The 11,219-nt window shown below is 55.4% G+C and overlaps 1 protein-coding gene across 1 annotated transcript in view; it reads right to left on the minus strand.

Annotated features, from left to right (window-relative positions):
• Positions 1-300: 300 nt before the first annotated feature.
• LOC114485466 (nucleolar pre-ribosomal-associated protein 1-like) overlaps positions 301-11,219 on the minus strand; it is a gene marked incomplete at both ends in the record, with an annotated part of 22,822 nt that continues 11,903 nt past the window's right edge. Inside the window, 9 exons of the mRNA XM_028486928.2 lie at positions 301-382; positions 844-1,027; positions 1,714-1,915; positions 2,830-3,685; positions 5,106-5,285; positions 6,607-6,843; positions 8,582-8,775; positions 9,804-9,974; positions 10,742-10,880. Of these exons, the coding sequence (XP_028342729.2) occupies positions 301-382; positions 844-1,027; positions 1,714-1,915; positions 2,830-3,685; positions 5,106-5,285; positions 6,607-6,843; positions 8,582-8,775; positions 9,804-9,974; positions 10,742-10,880 (2,245 nt within the window). The remainder of the gene's footprint in view (positions 383-843; positions 1,028-1,713; positions 1,916-2,829; positions 3,686-5,105; positions 5,286-6,606; positions 6,844-8,581; positions 8,776-9,803; positions 9,975-10,741; positions 10,881-11,219) is intronic.

Consider the following 11,219-nt stretch of genomic DNA (forward strand, 5'->3'; position numbering starts at 1 on the left):
ATAAAGGCCCCAAACAGCTAAATATTTCCAAATTTTATGAAAGCTCTAAACTCACACACAGCCAGGAAGCTCGTTGAACCCAAAGCACAGAAAACCTGAAGAAATGACGCTCAGGCATATCGTAATCATATTGTTTAAGCAAGGTAAAGAAAAAAAATCCTCAAAGCAGCTGGAGGAAAGAAGGCATCATGTAAAGAGAAATACAGATAAGAATGAGAGATTTCTTATCAGAAACAACGCACACCAGGAGACAGTAAAGCAACATCTTTAAAATGCCTGAAGAAAATAAAAACTGTTAACCTGGAATTTTGTTCCCAGCGAAACTCTTCCTATAACTCAACCTGAGGCCAGTATTCCCTGATCCTAAAGCCAGACAAGGACACTGCAAGAAAATAAAATTACAAGCTAATACCCCTCATGCACACAGATACAAAATGTCTTGGTAAAATGTCAGCAAATCAAATCCAACACTATATAAAAATGACAACATATCACGACCAAGAAGGTTTATTCTAGGAACGCAAGGGTGGTTTAACATCCAAAAATCAGTTAATATAATTCACCCCGTTAACTGCCAAAACAAAAAACAACACCGTATAACCATCTCAGTAGACGCAACAAAAAAGCATTCTGACAAATGCCTGCACCCATTCCTGATAAAAGATGGCTCATCCTTTCAACGTTGGCCCACCACCTGCCCTTCGCCTCCTAGACATGGCTCCTCTCATCCCCCACCAGGATGGATTCACGTCACCTGGCTTCAGTGTATCTGCAAACCTGGGTTTGTCTGTCTCACTCTTTCCCTTAAAAATTTACCCAGGGGCTCTAACAAGAGACACCTACCAACAGTTCGTTTAATCTTAGCAGCATCTGCTTCTCTCGATCCTGGGTACCGTCATCTTGCTGGCCGCCGCTAAAGGACGCGATCAGCCACTGTACACAGGCCTCCAGCAGAGTCTTTTTCCAAGCACGCAGCTCTTCTGCCGACCCTTCCAGGACAGCCAGGACAGAGTCAGCCACGACCCAACTGCGGCAGGAGACAGAAGTCAGAGTTACAGGCATGGGCCAAATCCCTCTGGCTTTAAGTATACATAATCCAACATCACGATGGGCCATATGAGGCAGATGCCCTGAGCCCTGGTCCCTACACTAACTACCCAAGCACAGAGATCACAGGCTTCCCCTGCCCCTTACGCAAACTCCGAAGACGTGCCAGAACTTTTACGACTAGGGGAAACACTATCGGCACACCAGAAAAAGGATATATTGTCCAGACTTTGTCTAAATCAGGCTATCTCAGCCTCAGCACTACTGACATTTTGGGCCAGATAATTCTCTTTGGGGGGAGGGGAGGGGGCCTGTCCTATGCATTACAGGATATTTAGCAGCACCCTTGGCCTCCACCCTCTGGCAGCCAGAAGCAACAAGCCCCTCATACCCATATCGTGACAGTAAAAGGTGTCAGGCGTTGCCAAATGTTCCCTGGAGTGGGCAAAATCACCCCTGGTTGATAGCCACGGCTCTGAGGGCATCAGAACCACCCACTTATGGAGATGAACTTGCTCCAGCCAGGATGGAAGTAGAGTTCGCGGAGGAGCTGCGTTCTCCCCAACTGCACAACAGCAATGCAGCAATTTCCACTGCTTTATAACCACTACGGGGAAAAGGGAAGCTGAGACAGGGAGAGCCATTAAACAATCTGAGCCTTCATACCTCTTGTGACTGCCTGGAGTCTGAAGCAAGCGGGGCAACTGGTCCATGAGGACACGGAGGTCCTTGGCTCTTGCAAATGGGACCAGCTGGGCCAGGATCTCCTGATGCGGCCCAGACTCTAGGGGCCCGTCAGCACTGAGAAGCCTGGTCTGCAGCGGCCTCCACAGGGCCTTCCTCAAGACGGGCATGACAGCAGAGGATACTGGGGCAGAGACAAGCAGGAGAGGGAGGTGAGCACCGCGGCGCACTACAACCGGCTCACAAGGGCTGGCGGCTCTGTTTCGGGAAACCCGTGACCTGGGTGATGTCACACTGGTAGCACGAGACTGACCACGGCAGGAGCTGTGAGGCCACGGCAATCGGCAAATGCTACAAATCAGTCTCCCCCAACAGCCAGTGGTTAAAACATTTACCAGCACGCCACTGGTCCCCTCTCATCACTCAACCCTGACAGGGACTGTTCAGTCCCGCAGGCCCTGGGCATAGCCCCAGCTCGAGGGTCACGACGAGACGGTGAGCACCCAGGTCCTGAACTCACTCGGGAACGAGAAGAGCACCGAGAACCACTGGCCGGGAGACGCCCTCCTGCAGGGGCGCTCTTACTTTTTAAAAACATCTGTTATTGATGATATGAAGCTATGCGGCACAGAGGCAAAGCAGTGAGCGAAAAATCATTCATACACACGATAAAAATGAATTAAATTGAACTGGAGGTGATCAGGAAGTGCCTTGGATCTGAAACCCAATGGGTGGAGAGAGAAGAGAGAGCGGGGCCCAGCCGAGTGCCTCGGCTCAGCATGGACTCACCAACGCTCCCAACGGTGGGGAGACGGGGACGGGGCAAAGGACCATCACCCGAGCCACTACCTCAACCTAACAAGACCCAGCCGGGGCCGCTCCTTCCTTGGCCCCCAACGGCCACAGCTACCGCCCACCGCCGGCCCCAGCTTCCCGTGGGTAACTCAGGGTCGATGGGAGCTCCATCCTCAGAGCTGGGTCAGACATCGGAGGAGAAACAGAACCAAACGATACCCCCAGAACGTGAAGTCCCAGGGCTTAAGGGTGGACACACAGTTCTCAGCCCTCCCGGCTGCCCAAAGCCCCCCCTTCCTGTACCTCCTGCGGGGCGCGTGAAGTGTTCCCGGGTCCTGCACTGGAGGTACACGCGGACGACAGGGAGGAAGTCGTCCAGGGCCTCCTGCAGGCAGAGCCCCAGGCTGGCCCGCCTGCACCACCGCTCAAACCGTAGCAGGTGAGGACAGCTGTGCTGCAGGAGCAGGGCCGCGGTGCCCAGGGCCACCGGCGTCCGCCGGGCCAGGCAGTAGTCGAGCAGAGTGACCCCGACTGCGGGGGCCAGAGCCGGCTCTCTCTGCAGGGCCTGGAGGAGCACGGCGTCCAGCTCGTCCACGGCCAGCGTGGGCAGCAAAGCCCCCAGGCCTCTCAGGTACTTGGAGGCCCGGAGGAGCTCGCCGCTCTGCAGCTGCTCCTGGGGGCGGCTGGTCAGCAGCTGGACCAGGGTCTCCCCGAGAGCGTTCAGGTGTCTCTCCTTCTGGCGGGACTTAGTGGGTCGTTGGGCCACCAGGTGGGCCTCGGGCAGGCTCAGCAGGGCCAGGGTGACCTCCCGGAGCTGGGTGCCCTCCATGTACGGGTGCAGCCCCTGCAGGGCTTCGAGCTGAGGAAGGGTCTTTGGCATCGGCGTGGCTGCACAGGCCCTCCGGTTCCGCAGCTCTTTCAGGACACTCTGGGTGACGGCCTCCGAGTACCTGGCCAGGAGCCCCAGCTGACCAAGGCCCTGGAGGATGGGGGCACTCGCCACCAGCAGTGGAAGCACCCCCGCGCTGAGGTGGGCCGCCAGGAGCTTCACGAGGACGGGACTGAGCGTGTGCGGGGGCAGTGCCTGCTGCTCCAGGGCCAGGTACCAGCCCTCCAGCGTGGGATGCTTGAGGACGGCCACGAGCACCTCCTCCAGCGTCTGAAACACAGTGACAGGGCACAGGCCTCACCCAGGGCCCAGCCAGCAGCTGCCACTGAGGAGGACGGAGAGCAGAGGCAGCTTTCCTAAGCCGCTCCACCCCAAGCTCAAGTCCTAGTGCGCCTCGCAGGGGTGCCCGCGGCGCCCCAACCCAAGCCCAAAGCTCTTACCCCATCATAACGCACCTCCTCCCCTGTACGACGATGGGGCCTGGACTGTGACTCAGTCAGTGAGCCCCAGACCAGCAAGAATCTGACGAACGCAGCCTGAATGAATTTACTGTGCAGTAAAACTGCTCTCCACAGTCACTCAGGCAGGGTCGGGCCACGTAGAAATGCCAAAATGGGATGACGATCAATTGCCTCCTGGTTTCTCCCTAGCAGCCCCGCCCTCCCACATAAATCTGGTTGAGGGACGTGGGTACCACCCGACAAGCAGGGCAGGGCTACCCTGGCTTTGGAGAGACTCGTTGGCTGGGGAAGATGGGTAGGGGTTAAACGATCCAGAACTGAAGGTGAGCCTGCGTCCACTTTCAGGAGACTGGGCCTCGAGTGACCCCCTGAGGAACTAGCTCTGACCCCAAGACTAGTTTAAACCACTGAGCAGAGAGCAGCTGAGTGCGCTTTGCTGGATTAGATGATGATTTGATGCAGCCTCGCTGAACACGATTCCTAGCCAATGAAGTCACCCAGTCCCCCGGGACAGAAATAAATTTTTTTCCTTATTTACTCTTCAGGAAGGAAAGAGGAGTCTATCACACTTTCCAACTGAGCTTTCCCAAGTAGAAAGAAAAACAGAAAAGCACACATCAGGAGTGCTTTGCCCAACGACTGGCTAACAGGTGGTCTTGCACCAACAGATGCCCCCCCCAAGAAAGCCCCCTTGGAGATCAAAGGAGGGGAGCCATGCGTTCGACTGTGAGCTGAGGAACATGGCTGCACCCAAAGCCAGTACAGGTCAAATGGCAAATGGTGAGAAAGACTCGGCCTGGCCCCAGGTGAAAAGCTGACTCACGAGACTGCCAGCAGGAGAGGAAGGCTCACTCTTCCCCAGGCAGTGTGGTTGCTGTGTGTGTCCACGATGAAGGGCCCCACCCACTGCCCAGCCTTACTCAACACAGGCTGCAACCCTTGAAGAGGAAAATACGCAGTCCGAGTTCTCAGGACGCTCACGGCACAGTGGGAGGGCAAGCGTGAGCAGAGAAGTGACTGGAAAGATGAACACCCCAAGTAAACCGCGCTTCTCTCGGGGTGGGCGGGGGATGGTGCTTAGGGCCTCCTTTGGAGTTCTCTGCACCTCCCTACTTCCCCTGCAATGAACACGTACTTGCTTTTAACCAGAATGGAGGGAAAGCCAGTGGCTGTGACCTCACAGGAAAAGGCGAACCGGAAGGAGACCCAGGGAGGAAGGGCAGCGGTACCTTGTCATCGGCCAACTCCAGCAAGGCCATGGACTCCACGTCCAAAAAGAGGTCGGACTCAGCCTGGGCCGCCTGGCGCTTCTGCTGGTTCTGGGCATCCAGCTGCTGACAGTGGATGACCAGGCGCCTGAGGAGGTCCAGGAGGAACTGCAGCAGGGGAGGCCCCGTCCTCCTGCCCAGCTGTGAGGACGAGAGACACACGACCCTCAGGCCCAGGAAGGGCTGACAGTCACCAGAACGCTGACTGCCGGGTCCCCCCAGGGCCAGAAGGGGCGAGTTGCCAGAAACAAGAATCAAGGAGGGAAGCAGGCTAAAATGACAACTCCCCGTAAACTGCCAACAACCTCAAAGTCATTTCTTTTTGTTTTTTTCTTATAAAAGTTTCAAAAATTTATTTATTTATTTTTGGCTGCTTTGGGTCTTCGTTGCTACATGCGGGCTTTCTCTAGTTGCGGCGAGCGAGGGCTACTCTTTGCTGCAGTGCGCGGGCTTCTCATTGCACTGGCTTCTCTTGTTGCGGAGCACGGGCTCTAGGTGCACGGGCTCAGTAGTTGTGGCTCGCGGGCTCTAGAGTGCAGGCTCAGTAGTTGTGGCTCGCGGGCTCTAGAGCGCAGGCTCAGTAGTTGTGGCTCGCGGGCGCTAGAGCGCAGGCTCAGTAGTTGTGGTGCACGGGCTTAGTTGCTCCGCGGCATGTGGGATCTTCCCGGACCAGGGATGGAACACGTGTCCCCTGCACTGGCAGGCGGATTCTTAACCACTGCGCCACCAGGGAAGCCCTCAAAGTCACTTCTTAATAAGACATGTCCTCCTAAATCTTGATGAAACGCACAGATTTATTTTGACCAAGATGAGGGGGAAAGGCTCACCTCAGAACCTAAACTAAGGGACTCCCTGGTGGTCCAGTGGCTAAGACTCTGTGCTCCCAATGCAGGGGTCCCGGGTACAATCCCTGGTCAGGGAACTAGATCCCACAGGCCGCAACTAAGAGTTCGCATGCTGCAGCTAAAAAAGATCCCACACGCGGCAACTAAGACCCGGAGCAGCCAAATAAATAAATATTAAACGACAACAACAACAACAACAACAAACCTAAACTAAAAATCTGTAAACCACCTCAGGGACAGAAGGCCCAACAATGAGCCACCGAATTAAAACTTATAAAGGAAGAGGGGACGCCTGGTTGTGCCGCGGACCCGCTCAGCCGTGGGAAGGGCCCCGCCCGGCCTCAGCTGCCCCAGCGACCACGCTCAGCTGCGCGTGGCTCCCAGGCTGAGATCTGCGCCTCTGCTCCAGGGAGAGGGCAGAGCACCGGGAGCCAAGGCTCCCAAACCGTGGCCCGCTCGGGGCCCTGCACACTGGTCACCGCCCTCCCCGTGTGCGGACAAACGGGGCGACAGAGGGGCCCCAGACTCCATCCACACCGTCACTCAGTGTGGACCCGGCCGGCAGAAGGCCACACTCTCTGCAGGTGGCGAAGCCAGGGAGCGGGGGCAGCGCTGACCTGGCCGAAGTTCTCCACGGCGCTCCTGATGTACAGCAGCAGGTGTTTGGCGGAGCGCAGGGCCTGGTGCATCGGGAGGTGCGGGAGGGCAGCCCGCAGCTGCCCCTGGACCCCCTCGTCCAGGAGCGGGAGTGCGCCCTGGCCCTGGCCCTGGCCCGTGTAGGCCATCTGCAGCAGGGCACTGAAGGAGGGGGCTGGGGGGTCCGGTGGAGCAGGGCTGCCCGACGTCTGCAGCGCCTGGGAGACAGCAGAGGAGGAAAGAGAAAAGACAGATCAGCACCAGGGGCAAAGGGCACAGGGTGCTCAAACAGGGCACAGGGTGACACGCACACACAGGGACGTTTCACAAAAATCACCTACTGATACTAAAATCTATGTGACCCTGCGGCATTTTATTCAAGTAAAGTCGCAACACGCTCAGTCACACGTATCTTCCTAGCGTGTGTCCACGTGAGGGCACTGAGCCGGGGAGGTATTTACACGCTCTGGAAAACAGGAGCCACGCGGCACAGAGACAGGATTTCACTCACAGGCGTCACTGTGATTAAGCCCTGGAAACTGGGAAATGCCACCCTGGGAAAGAGCCGGCTGGGTGAGCTGCACGCCTTCCAAAGGCCTCCCCCGGGAGGACGGGAGGATGAGAGGATGTGGCCGGACGGAAGATAAGTTCCTGAAGTCATTCCGTCTCCAAGTGGGTCATTTCTTCTAACTTAATTCCCAAACTGCCTTCTTTATGCACCTCCCATGGCTTTTCTTGTCATAACTCCAAACACTGTTTCCTAAGGCCAGTACAACTGGGCCGCATGGTGCCCTGAAACTCGGCGGGGCTCGACCCTGGACCAGCGATAGCATGACCCGGGAACTTGCTAGAAATGCAAATTCCCAGGCCGGCCCCAGACCTGCTGAATCACACACCCAGCGACCACGTCTGAACGAGCGTCTGGGGGATCCTGACGCGCCCTCACGGGTGAGAACCGCCCAGTGCCTGACTCCACCGAGTGGACGCCTACACTTGGAGCACCGTGCAGCACTGCACGGACTGCTAACACCCGCGGAAGCTGCTGTGTGGCTCTGACCACCTCCTGACCACGGCCTGTCAGGCGGGGAAGGCGGCGATAGCTGTGATGGGCCTGGGCTCTGGAGCCCAGAGGCCTGCCTGGATCCTGAGTCCACCACTGCCTGGAGGTGGAACTGCTCTGAACGTCAGTATCCCCACGTGTACAAGGAGGATAGTTAAGTCCAGACCCCTCTCTGAGTTGTGAGGATTAAATGGCGTAAAATACGTGTGATGCACTTAGGGACGAGGCCCTAACAAACCGTGAACATGCAGTCAACACAGGCTCCTGCTACCAAGTTCATAAGAGGAAGAGGTCCTCCTGAGCTGCCTGCTTTCCAAGCGCAGCCACAACTGAGTGAACACACAAAAGCCCACACACAAAGTGAACTTCTTGCTCCACCCAGCAATCCTAAGCACGCCGCATCAGAGCCAGACCTGCAGCACCCCTTTTAAGAATGCAGTCCCCACCAAGAGAAAATCATTTCTTTCTTTCTTTTTTCACTGTCCCGCCTAGCAGAGCGTAGCCTGCTAGCTGCCTTCAGGTCTAACCGCTGAGCACGCCAAGTCTAGGGGCCACTGAGGTGTGCAGACGAGGGCCATGAGGCGAGCACGCACAGCCCACTCGGGAAGGGAGCAGGAGACCCCGCCTCCAACCCCAGCCTCACAGCCCAAACGTGCAGCCAGCAGCGAATTCAGTTCTGCTGCATCGCGGAGCCCCTCGGGGTCTCGTCACATTAGCTGAGCGGCAGAGACACCACGTGCCTTCCTCTCCTACTCTGGGGAAACGAGAAGGTGAAGACCGTTCACCCTGTTAAGGTGTGAAAGCTACACAGCTGGGGAACAGCCCGCTGCAGCCCACAGGGAGGAACCTCCGGGGTTTTCTAGGTTTCCGCAGGAGTGGTGGTCGCCGCAGCTCACCAAGGCCTCTCGGGCTGGCTCCGGGATCCAGAGGCTGTAGTATCTGTTGAACCTGGACAGCTGACGGCAGCAAGGTGGGAGCGGAGGCTCCAACTTGTCGTAAGACTGAAGCAGAAGACACAGAGCCAGCGGGTCTCTCTGGGTGTGGAGGAGGTCCGTCAGCACCCCTGTCAGATAAGCCACAATGCTTTCTCCTGCAAAGGAGGGAGACACAGCAGGGAGAGGCTTGCTGGGACCGCCCTTCTGTGACCCATCAATAACACCAACTCCCACCCACATTCAAGACCCAGAAAGAGTCATGACAATTCTGCAAGCGATCACACAAGCACGCTGGAAGGCAGATGCTACCACTGCAGACCATGCCAGACTTTTATTAAACATACAGCACACAGTCAAGACTTCGGGTGCTGAGGCCCAGAAGCGGAGACCCAGGCACTGAAGAGGTGAGGCCAAGGCCACCCGGGACAGGGACTTGCTTGGTGCAAACCAATCCATTTCCACTTCCTTGGCACACAAGCCTCCCTTGCAGTTAGGCTGGGACCACACGACTCGCTTAGCCACTTCCAGGCCAGCCAGAACACCTCTGCTTGACTGTCCACTCTCTCTTCCTCTTCCACAGTGACCTTGGAAGCCATATGTTGAGATGGCACAGCTACAGGATGGGAGCAGCCAGGATCCCTGAGCTACCTCCTGGACCACAGCCACCCAGGAGAGCACCTGACCTGTCCCGGACTACGACAAGGTCGAGAGAGAGACCTTTACTCCTTAAACCGCTGACGCATTGGGGGCGTATGTGTTACTGCAGCAAAGCCTGAGCAGTCCTGACTAATTACACCACTGCGATCTGTGAGTGCTTTCTTGGGTCCATGTTGCCTGGATACCCAGTAAGGATGAAGGACTTGTACCTTAGCATCAAGATATCAAGAATAAACCCTGAAGAGAAAATACCGGCGTTACAGCAGGTGTCTGTGCCGCCATGCAAACACATTATTTCAGACTCATCCGTCAAACGACCCATTTCCCAACAGCCTAGCCAGCCTCTAGATTCCTACCCCTGGACACTTGGTTCTACCAGCTGTGTAGCTATCACTTTGGTGGGTCTGAACCCTTGCTGCCTTGGGTTTTCAGCAATTATTTCCAAAGCCCTTGGAATCCCACCTCCTACCCCCCAGAGACCCAGCTGGCCTGACGCAGCCAGAACATCCTCACTACACACAGGTACCTGCTTCACTTTGTGTTCCAAGGAGCAACTTATTCCTGGCTTCCAGGGCAGCGGGGACCACAGCGCTGAACGGGAATGTGAGCAGGATCGTGTCTTCATTCAGTAAGAATCCAACCTCCTCATCCAAGCCTTCGCTGCCCTCCACCAGGACATCCACCATGTCGAGAACATCTGAGGCAGAAAGATGGGAATCAAGGCCAGGCAAGAGGTGCCAGAGGCGTCTACTGCAAGAATCCCACAGGTAGGGCAAGCAAGAGAACACTTGCAAAAAGAGGAAAAAATAAAAGCTACACTTCTCTTGGGGGAAAATGCTTAGTGTAATGTTTGATTCTAAACAAATAAGGGCATTATCTATAAAATCTTAAGATCTCTGCCAGACAAAATGCAGGACTATCCAGCTCAGGTGATAACAGGTTGAAGTTTCCTCAGGTGACACTGAGAAGCCCAGAAACTTGAACCTGGATAGTCATGGAAATAAGCCAAAATCTGAGAAGCAACAGGGAATAAGGTTTGACGCACAGACTAGTGCCAGAGTGTCTGAAGTCAAATCCTGACTTTGCTACATCCTCGCTGTGTGAGGCTGAGCAGACTGCTTAACCTCTCTGTGCCTCAGCTGCCTTGTCAATACATAAAAGGAGGATAGTCCCCCTCAACTTGGAGTTGTTTATGAGGTTACATGAGTTACGATTTATTAAGAGCTTAGAGCATCACCTGGCACAAAGTAAACACTGCACAAATAAAAACAACGCAGCAAATAAGCCCTATACATATTTCCTGTTACATAAACAAATAAGGGGATTTCCAATTCCAGAGGTGGCTGATCTCTGATGCAAAGAAATGGGACGTCTGCCCTCCACACAAGGCTTCAGTGCAATTCTGTTTTGCCTCTAATACACCACCGTGGCTGGCTCTTCAGAAGCCCGAGGAGCGGCACCCACCGTCAATGTGGGAGATGGGAATGCTGACATCATCGGCGTCCTGCCGCGTCACGGAGGCCTGCAGGGCGCTGGCTTCCTGGACAAAGTCAGACGCTTTGTCCGTGTATGAATAGGGATTCGCCACCAATGTCAGGAGAACCTGAGCATTAAAGAGTCAAGTGGGAAATATTTAGATGGTCACACGTGAAATGAAAAATGCCCCCAAATGTCGCATGTAAAATAAAGGGAAGAGCAAAAATCTCAACAGGCCTTCAAAGAACAATAGTTTTTCTACAGAGTTTTTTAAAAAAATTTTTTGCTGTAGAATTTTTAAAAATATCTCCTTTTCGCATCAGACTATTGCTTTTCTTTTTTCTCCCCCCGTACGCGGGCCTCTCGCTTTTGTGGCCTGTCCCGTTGCAGAGCACAGGCTCCGGACGCGCAGGCTCAGCGGCCGTGGCTCACGGGCCCAGCCGCTCCGCGGCATGTGGGATCTTCC

Source organism: Physeter macrocephalus, unplaced genomic scaffold (assembly GCF_002837175.3).
Source record: "Physeter macrocephalus isolate SW-GA unplaced genomic scaffold, ASM283717v5 random_1145, whole genome shotgun sequence".
NCBI lineage: Eukaryota > Metazoa > Chordata > Mammalia > Artiodactyla > Physeteridae > Physeter > Physeter macrocephalus.